Here is a 21622-nt window from a genome sequence, read left to right as displayed (position 1 = left end):
AGGCACCACTGTATATTTTAAATGTGTTTGTGGGAGGGCGAGAGGGTACAGGGATACCTCCCAACTCTAAAATCCCATGAATCTAGGAAGTAATTGCCATTGAATTGAGCGGGCCGTACCTTGAGGGTAAATATTATAGCACTGCTCTGCATAATGACAATTTTATAGTACTTCAGGAGCATAGCTGTCAATCTTCCCTTTTTTGGCGGGAAATTCCCTTATCCCAGCGCCGTTTCCCACTGCTATCCCGGGTTAGCTATCCCGTAGACTGTCCCCGGGACAGGTGAGGCTGCTGATCCCTTATTTTCAAATCTGAAAGTTGACAGCTATGTTCGGGAGTGGCGATACATCGTGACAACCCGATGAATTAAACAAGCCCGTAGGTTACAAATAACGCAGAACTAGAGCTGTCACTCTTTTAGCAAACACGCATCACTTTCCCGCTTAAAGAGCCCACTCTATATAGAACACCCGCCAAGAAAAGCCGAGAGCGCCTTTTAATAACAACTCCGGATCATTCCATTTCCCGTCCCATTTCACGGCGCAAGAAAGCGCCACCCACGGCCCGGCTGCGCATGCCTTCACGCGAACTTCCCCGGTCCACGCCTCTTACCTGCGTCAGTCTGGAACGTTCGCGAGCAGCCGGGCGGAGGAAGGCCGCGCGGCGTCCGCCGTCGCCCGGGCAACGGCGGACGTCACCGGGTTCCCGGCCTCTGCATTGGCTGGGAGGGCTCGAGCTCGCCGGAGAAAGGCGGAAGCGGAAGCCGCACGTGGAGCCGGCTAAGGAGCTTGTCGCAGTTTCTGGAAACTTCTGCCCATTGTCACATTTCAGCCTCCTCGCCGGAGGCAGAGATTTTCGCGCGCAGGCAGGAAGGCAGGCAGGGCGCGGCTTTGGCTGCGGCGGCGGCTGGGCGAGGGTTGCACCTGCAGCGGGGGAGACCCCAGCGGCGAGGCGGCGGGCGGATCCACACCTTCCCCAGCAGCGTCCGGCGCAGGGAGCCCCGCCATGGCCGTGGTGGGCTTTGACTTGGGCTCGCAGAGCTGCTACGTGGCGGTGGCCAGAGCCGGGGGTATAGAGACCGTGGCCAACGAGTTCAGTGACCGGTGCACCCCGTGAGTAACAGATCCGGAGGGTGGGGTGGGGGGGGGGTGTCGCAGGCAGGCAGGCGAGATCTCCCTGCCAAAGGGCCCGGGGCAGAAAGAGGGTCGCTCTCTTTGCCATGAAGGGAGAGAAGATTGCGGGCTTTGCAAATGCAGGCGTGCGATGCACCTGTGTCAAACTGAAGGCGACAATGCCTGCATCTGATGGAAGTGGTCCTCTGCATCTTTGCTCTCACGCAAACCCCGCTGAATGTATATAGGGCTTACTCGGGAGCGATCAGGGTAGCAGCCTTCTTTAATAAATAATAATAGGCTTGGTGGTTCCCCACGCACGATGAAGGCAGACATCCGCTGGCCTTTTTTTTTTTTTAACATCCCCAATTCTAACCACGGAGACATCAGTGGCAGTTACTTGCAAGTAAGCACGTTTCCTTGTAAATGAGTCCCGTTGAGTTTAGCGGAGGTTGCTCTCAAGTAGCTGTGCCCAGGGCTGCGGCTCTTTCTTAGAAGCGGATCCAGCTGTGTTGAATTAAATGGGGGGGGCGCCTAGGAGGGATATTTAATTCTTTCCAAGATATGTGAGCTGCCTAGAACGTGGCAAACGGTTCTTATTTCACACGTGTGTATATATCCCACCCGGAAAGCTCAGTTTTGTTGCATTCCTCTCACCCTTGCCGCTTCCAACATCTCATGCATGGAAATTTAAGAGTGCATCATAGAAGCAAATGAACTCTCTCACGCTTCCCTTAGCCTGTTGTGGGCGTGTATATAGGGAGAAGATGCTGAGTATTGCCTTTTTCTTGGATTCTTGATTGAAGAGGGAGGGGCAGAGATGATGCTGCAGTGCCTCCTCACAATCTGTGTCCCCTTCACTCCCTATCCCCAAGCAGTTTCCACCTACTTAGTGCTTAGGTGCTAAGGAAGTGGGAGAGGGAGAGTGATGATGCAGCTTGAAAGAAGAGCTTGCTGGATCCTGTGCAGCTATGGGGAGATGAACTAATACTCAGGGAGCTTAGACCAGGATCTAGAAGCTTCTGGAGTTTTCTCTCCTCCGGATAGAGACAGAGGATGCAAGCAAGTGAATAAACTGTATTTTCTGCCTATCTCAATAGGGTGGAGCATCAACCCAGAGTGGGCCTTTGAGATAAAGGTTAGACTGGTAAACTCTAGAAAGTTGAGATGCCATAGGGATGGGAGACCATGGACAAGCGCCCATTTCCACACCCAAAGCTGCCTAAGTGAAAGCTTATGCATTGTTAATCTTTTAATGCCATAAAAACACTGTTGTCTTGCATTCATCAAAATGATTTCATTTAACCTCCCGTTTGCTAGTAAAATGGAATTACTGTGTTGCGAAATGATGCACGTCTAAAAAGTGTGTCACCAACATGAAAAGTTTGGAAATCTCTGTTTTAAAGCCATTTTTGTACCACACCCTTTCCCCAGATGTTCAGGATTCCATTATAGGGGGTATGAAATTGTTCATAAAAGCTATTTGTAAATAAGCAACATTTTAATCCCTAGAATGTATTGCATCTGAGTGGAATACAGTGGTACCTCAGGTTAAGTACTTAATTCGTTCCGGAGGTCCGTTCTTAACCTGAAGCACCACTTTAGCTAATGGGGCCTCCCGCTGCCGCCACACCACCAGAGCACAATTTCTGTTCTCATCCTGAAGCAAAGTTCTTAACCTGAGGTACTATTTCTGTGTTAGCGGAATTTGTAACCTGAAGCGTATGTAACCCGAGGTACCACTGTATGTCCTGCCTTCTGTGTTGGAAGCAATATGTCTCTGAATGTCAGGTGGTGAGAGCACTGTTGCACTCAGATCTTGCATGTGGACTTCCTAACAAGCATTTAGCTGATCACTGTGAACAGAGAACAGAAAAGTGACCGAGAATGACCTTTGGCCTGATCCAGCAGAGTATATTCCACAATTTGTGTAGAACTTGGCGTTTTCCCCAACTCCTCTTCTTCCCCTCCCTGTTTGCTTCTGACAGCAAATTCCATAGTTTAACCATACATCACGTGAAGAAGTACTTTCTTTTGTCTGTCCTGAATCATCCAACATCGAGCTTCACTGGATGTCCACAGGTTCTAGTGCTCAGGACCACAATACCTCAAGGACCACCTCTTCCCATATGAACCAACCTGGACTCTGCATTCATCATTTGAGGCCCTTCTTTGTGTGCCTCTTGTGGAGGTCCAGAAGGTGGCAACACAAGAACTGCCTTTTCTTCAGTGGCTTCTGGCTTGTGTTTTTATATTGTAAATCACCCTGTAATCCTTGAATGGAGTGTGGTAATAGAATTTTAATAAATAATTATAATTTATGAGCCTTAGAAAAACTTTCCTCTAGCCACTTTCTCAATGCTATGAATGATTTTATACACTCCTATCATTTTGTGTTTTGTTTGTCTGTTATCTAAAGGCCCAAATGCTGCAATCTTTCCGCATAGATAAGTTGCTTCATCCCTTTGATCATTGTGGTTGCCCTTTTCAGAAACCTTTCCACCTCTACAATAACCTTTTTGCAGCGAGGCTAGCAGGAATGTACACAGTTTTCACAGATGCCACACACTGGGTCAGCATCTTCGTTGAGCTATATGGTATGATCCAAAGGTCTCATTCCTGGTCATTCACTGTCCGTTCAGACCACACAAGCATACTGTATGCAAAAAAATTAAAAACTGGCCCCAACATGCATCACTTTGCACTTGTTTATACAAGCTATACAGCAGGCATAGGCAAACTCAGGCCCTGCAGATGTTTGGGACTACAATTCCCATCATCCCTGACCCCTGGTCCTGTTAGCAAGGGATCATGGGAATTGTAGTCCCAAATATCTGGAGGGCCGGAGTTTGCCTCTGCCTGCTATACAGCGACATACCTTTGAGACAGAGGCTCAATTTTAATGCCTTTGTTGACTTGGCACAAGCCCCAGACCCCCTGTCTTGTGTTTATCAGAGCAATGGCGTATCTGATGTATTGTGCCATATTTTTAATACTTTGTCTCAAAAAGGTATTTCCCTGTTATTTATTTTCATAGAAAATCATTCAGTTGACCAGTTCAAGCATAGTGATCCTAATCTCTAAAACGAATAGACTGGTCAGAAGTGATGTAGGAAGTGTTCTTTCCTTGTCAGTATCCCAGTTTAGAGGGACCTCTTAATGCATAATTCCCTCAATTTGGGTGATGTGGAAAGCAGTCATGTAAGAAACCTTCATCTAAGTCAGGTGCTCAAGGGAAGAAGGGGCGGGGATGGAAAGGTCATTCCCAATCTGATAGATCTTGGTTTATCAGACTAGGATCACTTGTGTATGAATTGTACAACTATGTCTGACAGGGGTAATTTTTAAAGACGTTGCAAGTGTAATTACTTTCTTTAGACCAGACCCCCTCAAAGGGTCCACTATACCCCTAGATTCCCAGCTTTCATTTTTAGAAAGCAGTAGCAAGTTTCCAGCATTTTTAGAACCCGAGGTGTGAGGCAAAAATGTACAGACACCATTCTTCTCAGTTTTGTGCAAAAGTAGCTTGCTTTGCCGTTTTAGGGTTTTGTTTTGCCTCCCTCCCTCCTGAAAAAAATTCCTGTGGATGCTCCCATATGTGTGTGAGAGAAGAAGAAGTATGTATTTGCTGCCTCCGAGAGGGAGAGAGGTAGCTGTGTAAGAGAGAGAGAGAGAAGGGGGAGGTTTGTATGAATGTGTGATGCGAGTGGTCTGTGGGGGAAATTGAGAGCTGAATATGCAAAGTGTGTGATGTGGTCACCTTGTATATTTTTCTTGGTACTATGAAATCCTTCCTCTTGTTATTTTACAGCAATGGCATCATTGTGTGTCTGGGTGGAGTGGGGAGTAGAATTCAATATTGTATGATTTCTACACTAAGGACCAGCAGGACATAGCTGACTTCCCATGGCTAGTTTTCCCTGGGTTGAGGAAGCAGCAATGACTAATTTAGTGTTCTGCCATCCCCCATAACATCCATTTCATGAGTGGTGCCCACCCCACTTTGTAAAAATTCAGAATATGCTTGTTGGTTCAAAAAGGATGGTGAACCCTGCTTTGCAGTTTTACAAAAATAACTTTGCAATATATCTTTAAAACAACAACAACAAAACAAAATCTTTTTAAAAAAACAATCCTGAAGTCATCACATGGTTTCTTTCCCCAACCCTATTTTGCTCAGTTGGTTAGAGCAGGGGACCACCTTCCACGACGCTGGCTGGCTTCCCATTGGCTGCAGGAAGCTCCTGCACCCAATGGGAAGCTGCGCACGCCTCTTCCGCGCCGGAAATACCGTTAGCGCATGTGCGCGCACACACACTCTGGCCCACCCCAGCGTCTGCAGGACCGTGAACCGGCCCAAGCTACAAAAACTTTGGCGACCCCTGGGTTAGAGCATGGTGCTGATAACCCCAAGGTCATGGGTTTGAAACCCTTATGGGTGCATATTCCTGCATTTCAGGCGGTTCAAGTAGATGACCCATGGGCATGGAAACTCAGAGCATAGGGGCATCAGGACAGAAGAACGGCCCATTATGGAGGGAATGAATTGCACCCAGGGCTGCTGTTTTCATAATACCTGTTACCGTCCTTTGCCTTGCAGAGAACTCCACTGTCCTGAGTTTTGTTTCCACTCTGACTAAATTACCAGTTTTGTACAGCTCTTCCTTTCCTAACAAGCTGGGGGGCGGCTCAGGGATTTCCTTCAAGCAATCTTGACCCCCTGACCAACTGACCTGTGATTCAAGATCAAATGTGGAAAATTCCAGCCCTTGCATATTTTAAATTATCAGCACTGTCAGCTCTTAACTGTGCCATATGGTGCAGTTCTATTGGGACTTAGGTCATTTCGACACATTTACCTGCAGCAGCAAATATGTAAATCTTTGTAGAAATGAAGTATTTCTATAGTTTTGGGCAGAAGTTGCTTTTTAAGTATCTTCACTGTGCTGACACAGGCAGTCACTATTAGGTAGGCATGAACTGATGCTATTGTAATGCACTGCTTTAAAAATGCTGTTTCCTGGCTACATCCACACCATCCATTTAAAGCACTGCTATACCACTTTATAATAATATAATAATAATTTATTATTTGAACCCTATCCATCTGGCTGGGTTTCCCCAGCCACTCTGGGCAGCTCCCAACAGAGTCACTGGGAGATGCCTCACAGAGCTACAATTCCCAGCACCCTCAACGAACTACAGTACCCATGTTTCTTTGGGGGAAGCAGTGACTCCCACAGAGTGCTTTAAATGTAAGGTGCAGAAGGAAACGTTTACAAGTGCATGTTTTTAGATTCATCGAATGATATCAGAGAAGCCCACCATCCTCTCAACCAATGGCAATTTACTGTGTATATTATATTCACTGGTGGATTACTTTCTTTTCAGATCGGTGGTGTCGTTTGGGTCCAAGAACAGGGCAATTGGAGTGTCTGCTAAGAACCAAGTGAGTCATTTTCTGAATAACAGCAAGGCAAATTACACTGGGAAATTAGTAAAGTGGCTGTTTTGAAAATAAGACACTGGGAATAGAAAAAAAAATTAATTACCCATGCTGCTTCTCAGAATGTAGGTTGCTGAAATTATACTAATAACTGCTGCTAGACCTGTCAGATGGGGAGAGAACTATTACACTCATGCTCTGCTTACAGATTTCCAAAGGCATCGGGTTGGCCACTGTGAAAACAGGATGCTAGGCTAGATGCTGGACTTTTTCCTAATCCAGTAGATCTTTTCTCGTGTTCCTATACTGGGCAGAGAGCAAATGCTGAGTGTAGCCCTTCAAGTAGCTGTTTTCTACACTGCTTGGGCTTTCCAGTGACCCAGAAACTCATCAGATGGGCCAATGGCCTGTCCCCCTTTGGCTGCTGCTTTTTAAAGTACCAGGTAAACAGATGGTGCTACATATATTATTCATCTACCTATCAAAGCCAAATCTGAATTGTAGATGAAGGTCACTCACCTATCAATCATCCAACATCATGTCCTGCAGGGATTGGGGTCGGGGGGAGTGGCAGAGGAAGGGGGTGGGGGGTGCAATCCGCCCCGGGTGTCATCATGGTGTAGTGGTTAAGAGCGGTGGACTCGTAATCTGGTGAACTGGGTTCGCTTCCCCGCTCCTCCACATGCAGCTGCTGGGTGACCTTGGGCTAGTCACACTTCTCTGAAGTCTCTCAGCCTCACTCACCTCACAGAGAGTTTGTTGTGGTGGAGGAAGGGAAAGGAGATTGTTAGCCGCTTTGAGACTCCTTAAGGGGAGTGAAAGGCAGGATATCAAGTCAAAACTCTTCTTCTTCTTTTTCTTCTTCATCATCTTCGTCACTGAGGGGATGTGTGACAAAATGACAAAAATGAGATTTTAAAAATAATAATTAAAAAATAGTCTCACAAAATTTTAGTTCAGTCAACAAACGTAACAAAATGCGGCTGGCACTGGGTGTTACACCGCAGGAGCCGGGTCTTACCTGGGAGTGACGTGGTGGCTTGGGCGCTTGCAGGCTCCGCGCTGCCTGAAACGGCAGCGTGGGGCTTGTGTCTGCCCACCACCTCTCCCTCAGCCGCCCTACAGCTGAAGGGGAGGAGGCGGAGAGGCTCCATTCAGTGTGCCCTGCCCCTATGGGTAGCTTGCCCTGCCCCTGGCTGCAGGACACGCACGCTGCACTGGGCACCCGAGCGGCTAGCTATGCCGCTGCTTGGGGGTCTGCTTCACCAGAATGTTCCTCACAAGGAAGCACACTGGTGGATCAAAACCCAGCAAGACTGAGCCCCACTGCCAGGATCAAACATGATGTTGGGTCAGTTGATTGACAGGTGGGGTTGGTTGGGGAAAATATATTTAGTTTTATGCTAGTTTTACTGTTTTTTTTTAATGTTGCAAGACGCTCTGAGTTACTTAAAAAAAATACTAATGAGTTAAATAAATTGTGTCCCTCCCACCTGTAAAAGCTGGCCCGCAAGAAGGAGCCAGTTAAAAAAGGTTGCCTACCCCAGCTTTAACTAGTAATGATAAATGAAACTTGAAGCAATAAACAGAACTTGAAACATGCCTATACTTGAAATATACCTTTGCTGACAATAGATCTCAGTTTGCTTCTGGCATCTTCTTTGACAAGATGGCCAGTCATCAGGGTTTTCTCTCCCCCGCCCCCTTCCATTTGTAGTTAATTACCCATGCAAAGAACACGGTGTTTAACTTCAAGAGATTCCACGGCCGTACATTTAACGATCCTTTTATCCAGAAGGAGAAAGAGCACTTGAGTTACTCTGTTGTTCCAATGAAAAATGGAAATGTTGGAATAAAGGTAAGACGAATTCATCGCTTCTATGATTTTACTTTTTTTTTTTTGTCAATCTCCTTTCATAATATAAATGGGAGTGCATCACACTATGCCAACCTTGACTGCAGCTCATGGTTTGTCTGGAGCAAGACAAACCATGACCTTTGGTTTGATGGTAATGTCGAGTCAGGGGTAGAGAATCTCTGGCCTGCTCACCTCATTAGGTCTTCTAGGCGTCTCCATTTGGCCCCGCCATGTCTGCCTATCTTTTACTTGATGTCACGAGGGAGGTAAAGGGGTTTGTAGGCACCACTAGTCATCTGTAATGTGTTATCTGAATCTGATAAACTGTGGTTAAGCTTTAATGTGTGTTTTGTTTGGAACAAACCAACCTCAGATCATAATTATGAAGCTGGCTTATTTCAGCCAAACATTGTTAAGGTTTACCACTGTTAGGGTTTGGATGAAATCCTAAGCTGTGCTTAAAGATAAAGGGACCCCTGACCATTAGGTCCAGTTGTGGCTGACTGGGGTTGCGGTGCTCATCTCGCTTTATTGGCCGTACAGCTTCCGGGTCAGGTGGTCAGCATGACTAAGCCACTTCTGGCAAACCAGAGCAGCGCACGGAAACGCCGTTTACCTTCCCACTGGAGCGGTACCTATTTATCTACTTGCACTTTGACATGCTTTCGAACTGCTAGGTTGGCAGGAGCAGGGACTGAACAACGGGAGCTCACCCCCTCACTGGGATTCGAACCGCCGACCTTCCGAACAGCAAGTCCTAGGCTCAGTGGTTTAACCCACAGCGCCACCCGCGTCCCTTAAGCTGTGCTTACTTGAAAGCAAAAGCTTCTCATGGCCACACTGGAGGGGAGCAAGGCTCCCTGCTACTCATGTCATGATTAACCACAGTTTATCTTTACACCTGGATGTGGTTGTTGTGGCTTTCCCCCCGCCCCTCATACTTCAGCCTTTTCCTCAGATCTTGGCCTCCTGTCAGTTTTCTCACATTCTCGGGGCGTGTGTGTGTGTGTGGCTCATTTACACATACTGGCTGATGCTCATCCACAGCTAACTTTGACTTTCAGATGTGCATTAGGAAATGTTTTTGGAAATAATTGTTTTGTAGAACAAATGTTTGGTAATTAGAATCTAAGAATAATAGTGGACTGACCTGGCTCCGGCCCGGTTGGAATTGCTGCAATAGTTGCTTTACTCTTGTTTCGTTTTTTCAGGTTATGTACATGGACGAGGAGCATTTATTTAGTGTGGAGCAGATAACAGCTATGCTGCTGACGAAACTGAAGGAGACGGCAGAGAATAATCTCAAAAAGCCTGTCTCCGATTGCGTTATTTCAGTAAGTAGCTCCATTTAACCTTGGGTTTGTATTTGTCTCCTCTTGTGCTGACCCTGTAGAAGCTTTTCAATATTTTTTTGTGCAGGCGTCTAAGCAACTTTGAATATTGAATATAACTGGACCCGGCGGGTGATGTGAGGGTATCTGATGCTGCAGCATCAGTGAAGCTAAGCAGGTGGAGAACAGAACAGAAACCTCGATGGGAATCCTCTGGGACACCCACGTAAACGTGGAGACATTGTTAAGATGTGAAAAGAAAACATTGCATTTAGTTACTTATAGATCTATAAGAGTAATACATGAGTGTACAGTGGTACCTCTGGTTGCGAACAGGATCTGTTCCAGAGGCCCGCTCGCAACATGAAAAGCCCACAACCTGAAGCGCCATATATGCACAGGTGCGCTGCTCAATTTGGCACTTCTGCGCATGCGCAAGCGGCAAAACCTGGAAGTAACCCTTTCCGGTACTTCCAGGTCGCCGCAGGACACAACTGGGAAAAAATGTAGTGTGAAGCAAACGTAACATGAGGTATGACTGTAATTGAAATAGACAACAGATAATGACAAGTACTAATAGCACATACAGTGGTACCCCGCAAGACGAATGCCTCGCAAGACGGAAAACCCGCAAGACGAAAGGGTTTTCTGTTTTGGAGGCGCTTCGCAAGACGAATTTCCCTATGGGCTTGCATCGCAAGACGAAAGCCCATAGGGAAATGCTGGCGGTCGGGAGCAAAGACTTTCGCCCACAGCCGGCCTTCAGAAGAGGACCTCTTCTGAAGGCCGGCGGGGGGGCAAAAGTCTTTGCTCCCCCCGCCTGCCTTCCCCCCGCCTGCCCCGGGCGATCTTAAAATGCTGGCGGGCGGGAGCGAAGCGTTCGCTGCCGACCCCCAGCATTTTAAAATCTCCAAGGGACAGCAGAGAAGTCTCTGTCCCGAGGAGATTTTAAAATGCTGGGGGTCGGGAGGGAAGCGCTGCCGACCCCCAGCATTTTAAAATCTCCCCGTGTCCAGGGGAGGTTTTAAAATGCTGGGGGTCGGGAGCGAAGCGTTCGCTGCCGACCCCAGCATTTTAAAACCTCCCCTGGACAGAGACTTCTCTGCTGTCCCTTGGAGATTTTAAAATGCTGGGGTCGGCAGCGAACGCTTCCCTCCCGACCCCCAGCATTTTAAAATCTCCTCGGGACAGAGACTTCTCTGCTGTCCCTTGGAGATTTTAAAATGCTGGGGTCGGCAGCGAACGCTTCGCTCCCGACCCCCAGCATTTTAAAACGCTGTTCCGAAGGGGGGGGGGCGGGATCACCTGCCCCAGCCGCCCCACTTCGGAACGCTGTTCCGAAGCGGGGAGGGGGGGCGGGAAGACCTGCCCCAGCCGCCCCACTTCGGAACGCTGTTCCGAAGCGGGGAGTGGGGGCGGGGACACCTGCCCCAGCCGCCCCACTTCGGAACGCTGTTCCGAAGCGGGGAGGGGGGGCGGGAAGACCTGCCCCAGCCGCCCCACTTCGGAACGCTGTTCCGAAGCGGGGAGGGGGGGCGGGATCACCTGCCCCAGCCGCCCCACTTCGGAACGCTGTTCCGAAGCGGGGAGGGGGGGCGGGGACACCTGCCCCAGCCGCCCCACTTCGGAACGCTGTTCCGAAGCGGGGAGGGGGGGCGGGAAGACCTGCCCCAGCCGCCCCACTTCGGAACGCTGTTCCGAAGCGGGGGGGGGGGCGGGATCACCTGCCCCAGCCGCCCCACTTCGGAACGCTGTTCCGAAGCGGGGAGGGGGGGCGGGGACACCTGCCCCAGCCGCCCCACTTCGGAACGCTGTTCCCAAGCGGGGAGGGGGGGCGGGATCACCTGCCCCAGCCGCCCCACTTCGGAACGCTGTTCCGAAGCGGGGAGGGGGGGCGGGATCACCTGCCCCAGCCGCCCCACTTCGGAACGCTGTTCCGAAGCGGGGAGGGGGGGCGGGGACACCTGCCCCAGCCGCCCCACTTCGGAACGCTGTTCCGAAGCGGGGAGGGGGGCGGGAAGACCTGCCCCAGCCGCCCCACTTCGGAACGCTGTTCCGAAGCGGGGAGGGGGGGCGGGAAGACCTGCCCCAGCCGCCCCACTTCGGAACGCTGTTCCGAAGCGGGGCGGGGGGCGGGAACACCTTCTGAAGGCGGGCAGGGGGCGAAAGTCTTTGTCCCCCCTGCCTGCCTTCCCAGGGGCTTTTAAATCGCCCCGGACAGCAGAGAAGTCCTCCGCTGTCCGGGGCGATTTTAAAATGCCGCCCGCCAGCATTTTAAGATCGCCCCGGACAGCGGAGAAGTCCTCCGCTGTCCCAGGGTTTTTTAAAATGCTGGGGGTGGGAAGAAAAGCCCTTGTCCCCCCCCCCCCCCCAGCCTTCAGAAGAGGTCCGGGGACAGACTGTCCCCGGACCTGGTCTGAAGGCGGTTTCCCTAGGAACGCATTAATTGATTTTCAATGCATTCCTATGGGAAACCGTGCATCGCAAGACGAAAAAACCGCAAGACGAAGAGACTTGCGGAACGAATTAATTTCGTCTTGCGAGGCACCACTGTATAGCATGTATTAGTTCAAAGTGGTGTGAAATACTGTGGGCGGTATCCAATGTTGCTTTTCTGCCAATGTAAGAGACTTCCACTTGTGGAATGAAACTTCCCCTCCTCTCCACTTCCCTACACCCCCCACCCTTGCATCCTCAAAATCAGCTATATTGGGGTAGGGGGACCTTCTGAAGCAGTTGGGGACAGGGCTGGAGGAGAAGAGGGGAGAGTCCCATTGTACAAGGTGAGTTCTGCTTGTGGAGCATTGGATACAACTAAGACATAAAGAATTCATACAGTAAACGTATACACAATGATTATGAATTCCTAAGTTAATATAAGGCTTTTAATTAATTATACATTCACATGGATAGATGGCAAAAAAATGGAATTAATTCTACAGCATAAACCACCAACGTGTGTTTTAAAATTGGGTGGCTTATGTTGAAGACTTAAAGGGAACTGATTTTTGCCAGCTTTCCATGAATTTATAATTATGCAAACGTATTATGTAAATATATTGCATGTTGCTACAGTATGCCATTCCTTTTAAAATAACTGCAGAAGTGTGAGAATATGCATTTTAAAACATCTATATCCCGTCCTATTGTCTGCTAACTTTTATTTGCTTGATATTTATGTACTTAAGCATAGGTTGGGGTGAAGTATTTTTTTGTTTTTGTTTGGTAATATTGAATTTATTCTGTGTTTGCTAAATTGTTGACTTTCATTATTTTGAATTTACTGACGTGTTTTGTATCTTGTATATTTGTGTTTCCAGTGTTCTCTATTTTGATGTTCTGAATGTGTGCTGTAAGCCACTATGGGCACAGCTCGTTGAGGAAAAGTCACATCTTAGTAAAATCAATCAGTCTTCTCAGCATGTTACTCAATGCAATGTCCTTGCTGAAATCAGCCATCAGGATTGCACTGGGGCAGTGAATGAGAGGCCAACTTAGTAACCAGGGCTGAAACACTGTGCCTTTAAATTACTGCAAAGGAAGCCCAGAGAGATTGTATTTTAAAAACAAATTAGCAGGACTTTTGGTAACCCTCCATACCTCTATGTGATCGCTTTCCTTAGGTTCCAACTTTCTTCACTGATCCTGAAAGGAGGTCTCTGCTGGATGCTGCTCAGGTTGTGGGCTTGAATTGTCTCAGGCTCATGAATGATATGACAGCAGGTGGGCCAATGAAATTTACTTCCTGTTTACATAGAGCAAAGTGTCTCCCCTCATGATTATAGCCACGCCTACCGTCGATGCAGTGGGACGTGGGTGGTGCTGTGGGTAAAACCTCAGTGCCTAGGACTTGCCGATCGTATGGTTGGCGGTTCGAATCCCCGCGGCAGGGTGAGCTCCCGTCTTTTGGTCCCAGCTCCTGCCCACCTAGCAGTTCGAAAGCACCCTTAAGTGCAAGTAGATAAATAGGTACCGCTTTCTAGCGGGAAGGTAAACTGCATTTCCGTGTGCTGTGCTGGTGCCGGCTCGCCAGAGCAGCTTTGTCACGCTGGCCACGTGACCCGGAAGTGTCTCCGGACAGCGCTGGCCCCCAGCCTCTTAAGTGAGATGGGCGCACAACCCTAGAGTCGGACACGACTGGCCCGTACGGGCAGGGGTACCTTTACCTTTACCTACCGTCGATGCAAAAGCATATTGTGAAAATGTGCTGTCCAGGCATGTAAGTTTTCCCAGCAGCTAGATGCGTAAGCTCATAAAACTGCTTCTGGAGTTCATAAGGGCATTAGGTGTCAGCTTGTTAACCTTTTTATCAAGGCCACGTGGTTGGGGATGGTGAAGGGAAAAGGCAGACTGGAACTATTCTCCATCTTTTCTGCTACATTTCTGAGCAAGCGAACTTTGCTGTCTCAAGTGTATACCAGGGTTGAATGCAGCGTCACCTCCCCAGCTGGAAGTGCCATTGACTTTCTAGCTATCGTAAGTGGCTTTGACTTAACATCAATGGTTTGTCTCTTCCCAGTGGCCCTGAACTACGGGATTTACAAGCAGGACCTTCCAGCTCCAGAAGAGAAACCACGATTGGTGGTGTTCATAGATATGGGCTACTCGGCATTTCAAGTCTCCGCCTGTGCTTTTAACAAGGGTAAAGTGAAGGTAGGCAGAGCCTATGGGGCCAATATGAGCAGACCTGTTGGCAAACTCATTTCTGGGAATGTGGATGCAGAACGGCAAAGGGAAAGCGGAGGAGAAAAGCTCTGTGCAGAGTGTTGCAAACAGGACAGAAAGCAAGCAGCATGTGGTCAACTGGGGCAAGGTCTGAGTGGTTCAGCTAGGAGTAGCACATCAGGCGGGGCAGAGTGTCCTGGCTGCAGTGCTGCTGCTACTTCCCACGAAGGAGAGAGGGAGGTGACAAGTGAGGTCAGGGCTGCCTCTGTATCGGGATAATGTGAACAATGGGATAAATAACACAGTGCTTAGTCTCATGTCTTGAGGAGCACCCCCCCCCCCCGCCATATCTGGATCTTCTGAGATAAGAGACCAGGTGCACTGGGTTACCATAGCAACAGAGGTCGGGTGTGTGACTGCTGAGTCATTCACCCTCCCATTGGCTCAAGGATGTAGAGACAGGTATAATAGTCTCTGGGGCATTGCCTTCATTGGGTCCAATTACATCTCCTGGTGCTGTCCTGGTCTGACTCTGAATCTGTGAGAGTCAGGAAAAGGCTGTGGGTTTTGCACAGCAGCGTTGGCTAGCATGGCAATAGTGTTAGCAGATCTCTCTGTACATATGTATCTTTAATTCAGAAACCAGAAGAACTGTATATAGTAGACAGCAGTGTTTAGCTTTGTCTTGCTCCTGGAGACAGTGATCACTTTGTTGCTTTGCACTGTGTGGGAGAGGAGTTTCCCCCTCAACTAGGGACTCTGGAAGAAGCTGTCTGCTGGGAGCAGGAAAACCCTGAAGACTCTACTGAGGCTCTGGATCCTTGGACGATACATCACACGGGTTGCGGTGTGGTGAACTACCAAGAGGCTTGCACAAGTCGCTAACAGTGGGCGTGTTGACGGGAGTGCCAGATGGGCTCTGTTGCTGTACCTGCACAACTCCAACCTCCCTCTCTCCCAGGGAATGGCAGTGGCATCACTGATGGGCTATTTATTGCTACAGCTCCACCCCATCTGGTGATCCACTCCTGTCCTTTCCATTCACTCTTCTGCCGAGTTACCTGTCCCCAATGTTCAGCATGATGTGGCCGATGAGCACACTCCACTCCCATTGGACAGTCCTGGGGTTCCCTCTGCCTCTTTGCTTTAGTTGTGCTTCTGTAAATTTTGTGGGTCTTTTGTGTATCTGTATTGTGGTATCGTTTCGGCCACATGAGCAACTGCGCTCACACTGGAACTTCGGAAATAGACGGAATGACGGAATCTTACCCATGAATTATGCCTGCTTGATTTGAGTATGTTCTCCCAAGCTGGCCCTAAACTGGTACTGCCTGTGTTGATTTAGCATGCACTGGGAGCTCTGTGTATGTTTGTACATGGATGTCAATGTTATGATTAAACAACGCTGGTTGGTAGCTCCGTTTGCTTAGCCTTCATATCAATAGTCATTTCATTCCAGGTTTGAATGGCGGTGCTATGTAGGGCAGCTAACATTGCCTTCTTTTCTTCCAACCAGGTGCTTGGCACAGCTTTTGATCCTTTTCTGGGCGGAAAAAGCTTTGATGAAAAACTAGTGGATCATTTCTGTGCTGAAATAAAAGCCAAGTACAAACTGGACCCCAAATCTAAAGTACGGGCCCTTCTTCGTTTATACCAGGAGTGTGAGAAGCTGAAAAAACTAATGAGCTCAAACAGCACAGATATCCCACTTAATATTGAATGCTTTATGAATGATATAGACGTGTCTGGAAAGATGAATAGGTGAGAGATCCCTCTGATGCGGTTCAATTGTACTGGAAAGAATAGATTGCATGGAAACCTTTGGACAAAAAGACAAACGAGAGAAGGTTTATACTTCATAGGAAGCACGTCAGATATAGCTCTGTGTTACCGTTCTGTCACCACAAGGATTTCTGCTTGCCCTGTGGGGCGTTCTTCCCCTCTGCTCCCCCTGCACCCCCCCTAAATCTGTCCTAGGGGTTCCCCCAACCCTCTGGAGCAGATTTGGGGAAGGTGCAGGGTGCCCACAGTGGCAGGAAGAGGAGAGGAAATTGTGCAGGCGGAAGTCTTCGCACTTACAGGATGCGGTAGCTGAAGGCCATTCTGTGTAAAATGTGTGAAGTCGCCCTTTCTAGGCATGCCCAGGAGCTACTAATAGAGGCACCAGTGAACTGTCCTTATCCTTGTCTTGACCGGGCACAGGAGTGTCGTGCCCAGTGAGGTGGAGTGCAGTGCTAGCTTCCTGGCAATGGTTTTGCTTACCGAGGAGGAGAGAAGTTTGTGGGGGTACTAGCGTGCCCGCAGGAGCTCCGGATCAACTTCACTGCGCAACTCCAGCCTCCATGCCCCACCCTTCCTCCTGCTAAGAGGAAGTAACTGCCATTAAGTCTAAACTTAACAGTAGCACCCCTGTCTTTCTCCCCTTTCAAGTGAAAGCTCTGAAGACTCTGTCTCCAGCCACAATATGTGAATGTGCGTTTGCCATCAAACACCTGCTTTGGGGGAGCTCCTTCGTTTCCATTTTGTCCCTAGTTCACGGGTGCGGAAGAAAGGCTTTCTCTCGCTTTTGAACCGACCAAGGCGATCAGGGTTGAGCAATCGCCATAGACCGCCTTGCTTGAACTCCAAGGAAGCCTCAGCCCTCGGTTTCTCTTTGTGTTTTCCCTGCCTAGATCCCAGTTTGAAGAAATGTGTGCTGACCTCTTGCAAAAAATAGAGCTTCCCCTTCGTTCCTTGATGGACCAGACTCAGCTCAAAGTGGAGGATGTGCACGCTGTGGAAATCGTCGGCGGAGCCACGCGCATGCCAGCTGTCAAAGAGAAGATCGGGAAGTTCTTCGGCATGGACGTGAGCACCACACTGAACGCCGACGAAGCTGTCGCAAGAGGCTGTGCCTTGCAGGTGTGTGGGCAACACCCTCCCTCCTTCCGGGAGATGGGTCTCTTGGCTTCAGGTTCAGCTTTGGGGGTGCCTTTGGAAGGGAGCATTTCTGCTGGAGAAGTGGCGGGTGGTGGGGCTTTAACCCACCCACTCTAAATCTCCCCCACCCTGCTGGCAGCTTTCCCTCCACAGGTTAAAAACAAGTACTTATTAATTACATGTATGCTTCCAAAACAAGTCTTGATATCATGTTGAATCTGTCTGGATATACGTACCTGGCAACTGATTTTAGTGTTGTCTGGTTTTGTTTGAATGATGTAATTCTGTTTCCTTTAATGGTCACCCACTTTCTCACTAGTAAATGGGCACGCATCTCAAGTGATGTGAGTTTCCCAGAAAAAAATATCCCTATGCAAATTAGCCTCATTGGGAAACCTGTCGCTCCTATCTTTAGTAAATGAAACTTCAAATGTTTGACACTTCCAGGCTTGCGTTACGTGGCATTTGTGGTTGGCATCCATTTATTGTTGCTCTTGAGCTTGCAAAAGGAATTTTTTTATGCGGAAAAACTAAAAAAGTCCTGGGAAATCCCCCCCCCCCCATCCTACATCACTGGTTATTTTCGAGTCGTATGGCAAATCTGTAGCTTCTGAATTAACGTACTACCTCATGAGTATATTTATTGTTTATTTAATGCTATTTATAGACCGCTTTTCAGGCAGACCTCAGAGAGTAATTTTCATGAGATCGACACAAAAATAAGCATTACTTTTTATTTCTGAAAAAAAAAAGTTCAAATAAAATGAAACAGGTGACTTGTTTGTGTAGAAGATGTTGTTTCTACTTCTGTCCTCAAGATAAGCTGGTCCTTTTTTGTTGTTATATAATAACTTAATTCCAGGTAACATGTCTCACCAGGATTGCATCGTAAATTGGTTTTGCCGTTATAACTTCTGCACACGAAGATGCTTCCTTGTCTCTGATGTTTAGTCACTTCTGTTTGGCTAAACCAGTAGCACATCCCATTGTTTCTTCCTCACATCTTTCTTTCTCTTAGCCAGTGGATAGACTTTAACTGGGGGGAGGTTTCTAATTCCATCTTTTTATCTCTTAGTGCGCAATTCTGTCTCCAGCTTTTAAAGTTCGAGAATTCTCCATCACTGAATCCGTTCCATTCCCAATATCACTGCTGTGGAGCACAGAGTCTGAAGATACTGATGGGTAAGAAACACCCCTCCCCCCCAAAAAAAATTCCTGTTCTTGCACAACTGACCTCCTAATGTTAACATGCAACTCCAGTTGGGGCTAGCCAGCTGCACAATTGGGGCCTGTGTACCTTGGATTTTACAGATAAGACCTCATTGTATGTTGTACCCCACATGGGTACAGCTGGTGATGTAGAAGGCAGGCAGCTCTGTTGTGATTTGGGAACCTCTTTGATAGAGCATCTGCGTTTTGTGCAGAAGGTCCCCTGCTTAGTCTTCAGGTAGGGCTGGGAGAGATTCTCTCTGAATCTCTGGAGAGCTGCTGCCGGTCAGTGGACAGGGTTGAGTTAGATGGACCTGTGGTCTGACTCTGTATAAGGGAGCTTTCTATGTTCCTGGATAGGAAGATATACTTTAGATGATATTGGTGAGAGAGGTAATCTGGCCCAATCAAGTCCTGAAATAAATAGCTCCTAGATATTAAAGTCTTACATGCAATACACATTTTACAGCAGGTCAGATGTGGTGTGCCAGTTGCAATCTACTGTAAAGTTGGCTTCAAAATAATACGGATGTCTAACTTGTTCTCCCTCTCTTTTGTTTTGACTAGAATGCATGAAGTGTTCAGCAGGCATCATGCAGCCCCTTTTTCCAAAGTCTTGACTTTTTACAGAAAGGGCCCATTTGAACTCCAAGCTTTCTATTCTGATCCCGGTGGCACCCCCTACCCTGAGAAAATGATTGGTAAGTGAATGTTTCCTTCTCAGACAATATACCGGTTGCTGGAAAACACAGACGGGGAGAGGGCTCTTGTGGTCAAATCCTGCATCTGGTTGGTCACTCTGAGGACAGGATGCTGGACTATTTCAATCCTTGGCAGTGTTTAGCAGTATAAAATTGGCATTGCTAGTCCGATAATGGCCTGGTACATACATAATGTTAAACTCTGGTTAATATGACTGTGCAATTTCATTCCTCCCTTGCTGTGTCACGATAGAAAGACAAAATCAGAGCCTCACTTGGCATTACTTGCAGTTTCCCGCCAAACCACCAATGACTGGAAACCAAGATTTGTTCTTGGCTTATTGTTCATCATTTGTTTGGCTGAAACAAACCACCAGCCCTGGTTTGCATGTAGCACCAAGCCTTGCTCTGGTTTGTTTGCTCCTTAGCATGGCAACAGCAGGAGTGGGAAACGAGTGAAGTGAGAGCTTTTCAGGAACATGTGCCAACATGCCGGTTTACATTAAACCATTTTAACTGTGGTTTAATACTTTGCACAAACCAGGGCATTGGCAGATTTGTATCTCTGGCTGTGTGGTATACTGCAGTAATGTTGCACAAAGTTCCTTTTGTTTAAAAAAAGAAAAAGTAGCAAGGGGGTTTTGTGTACACACCCAGTATTTTTTTAACATTGCAGTGCCGACTGGTTGTGTCAGTGTTGTTGAAACAATAACAATAATTGCAATGGAGTTTCATGCCCATTCATTTCATTGGATCTAGTAATGTTGGCTTCAGCTCTTAAGCATTAAAAGTCCTAGACAGTTTGAAAAATTTTCCATCCTTTTTTAGTCTTGCATCTCTCGATAGTTGAGGGCCTTCTAGAAATGGCATGGTTTGGGAAATAATTTACGACTCCCGTGCTTAACTTTGGAACCACTCTCTTGTTTAAAGGCAAATACGTTATCCAGAATATCGCAGCCCAGAATGATGGGGAGAAAACTAAAGTCAAGGTCAAAGTTCGCATCAATACTCATGGAATATTTAGTGTCTCTACTGCGTCTATGGTGGAGCAGATGAAAGAGGAAGAGAATGAAAATCACAGTGTTGAGGCTGTAGTAGATGCTCAGAATCAGAAACCTTCAGAGGAGGACATTAATGTAAGTTGGTTTCTTCACCTGGAATACACGGCCATCCTTCAGTGGTAGGGCACATTTCTTTCCATGTTGAAGGGCTGGGGTTCAGTCCCTGACACAGCCAATTAAATAGCTCAGATAGCTGTTCCCTTTGTGTGACCCTGGAGAACCATTGCCAGTCAGAACAGATGATGTATAAGGCAGATTCCTATGTATGTTTGCTTGGAATACTTTAAAATTACTTAAGAAGAAGGAAGCTTTTTTATTGTTCTATTTTCTTTTTCTATAAAATGGGAAGGGAGGTAATTCTACAGCCTTATGGGGAGAATTAGGCTGTGTAAACACTGTACCTTGAAAGCACACAAACACACACCCTGAGAATTCTGGGCACTGTAGTTTAAGGAAATTTAACTATGTGAGAAGTGAATTCTTCAAGGGAAAGAATGTCGTTCAAAGGTATAATGTGTATGCAGCCATAGAAATGGCGTGGAATGCCTTCCATCAGCTTCGGCTGGTGGCCCAGCTGTGCCCCTGTCTGAACAGGGATAGCCTAACTACTGTTGCCTACGCTCTAGTAACCTCTAGGTTAGATTACTGCAATGTGTTATATGTAGGGCTGCCTTTGAAGATGGTTCAGAAACTTCAGCTTGTGCAGAACTTGGCAGCCAGGTTACTCACGGGGGACAAGATGGTATGAGCATATTACACCAATCCTGGCCCAACAGCACCAGCTGCCAATTAGTTTCAGGCCCAATTCAAAGTGCTGCTTTTGACCCAGAAAGCCTTAAATGACTCAGAACCACAGTATCTCAAGAGCCACCTCTCCCTGTATGACACTGCGATCATCACCTGAGGCCCCTCTTTGTGCGCCGCCTCCTGAAGAGATCCAGAAGACAGCAGCACAATAATGGGCCTTTTCCGTGATGAGTCCCCAGTTGTCGAACGCTCTTCCCAGGAAGGCTCCCCTGGCAGCTTCATTACTTACCTTTCGGCTCCAGGGAAAAACGTTTCTCTACAACCAGGCCTTTGGGCTGATGAACATTCCATGGCCTTTTAAATACGTTTGTGGGAAGGGAGTGTTATTGGATTTTGTTTTATTGTGTATTGCATTATGAATTATGAATTATGTTGTGAACTGCCCTGTGATCTTTGGGTGAAGGGCGATATACAAATTCAATAACTAATATATTCACATTAATAATGATTATAAATTGTGATATAGTACACAATTCACCTATCAGAGTAGATCATCTCTTTTGAGTTGTTCC

At 47.7% G+C, this 21622-nt stretch overlaps 1 protein-coding gene across 1 annotated transcript in view; it reads left to right on the top strand.

The window, feature by feature from the left end:
* Positions 1–760: 760 nt before the first annotated feature.
* Positions 761–21622, top strand: part of HSPH1 (heat shock protein family H (Hsp110) member 1) — a 28485-nt gene continuing 7623 nt past the window's right edge. Inside the window, exons 1-11 of the mRNA XM_028726449.2 lie at positions 761–1113; positions 6505–6562; positions 8277–8417; positions 9629–9751; positions 13372–13471; positions 14268–14401; positions 15930–16174; positions 17086–17314; positions 18408–18514; positions 19109–19242; positions 20173–20378. Coding sequence (XP_028582282.2) covers positions 1007–1113; positions 6505–6562; positions 8277–8417; positions 9629–9751; positions 13372–13471; positions 14268–14401; positions 15930–16174; positions 17086–17314; positions 18408–18514; positions 19109–19242; positions 20173–20378 — 1584 coding nt within the window. The 5' untranslated portion in view covers positions 761–1006. The remainder of the gene's footprint in view (positions 1114–6504; positions 6563–8276; positions 8418–9628; positions 9752–13371; positions 13472–14267; positions 14402–15929; positions 16175–17085; positions 17315–18407; positions 18515–19108; positions 19243–20172; positions 20379–21622) is intronic.

Source organism: Podarcis muralis, chromosome 4 (assembly GCF_964188315.1).
Source record: "Podarcis muralis chromosome 4, rPodMur119.hap1.1, whole genome shotgun sequence".
Lineage (NCBI taxonomy): Eukaryota > Metazoa > Chordata > Lepidosauria > Squamata > Lacertidae > Podarcis > Podarcis muralis.
The sequence above is the reverse complement of the archived record's forward strand: the minus strand, read 5'-3'. Positions and strand labels throughout refer to the sequence as shown.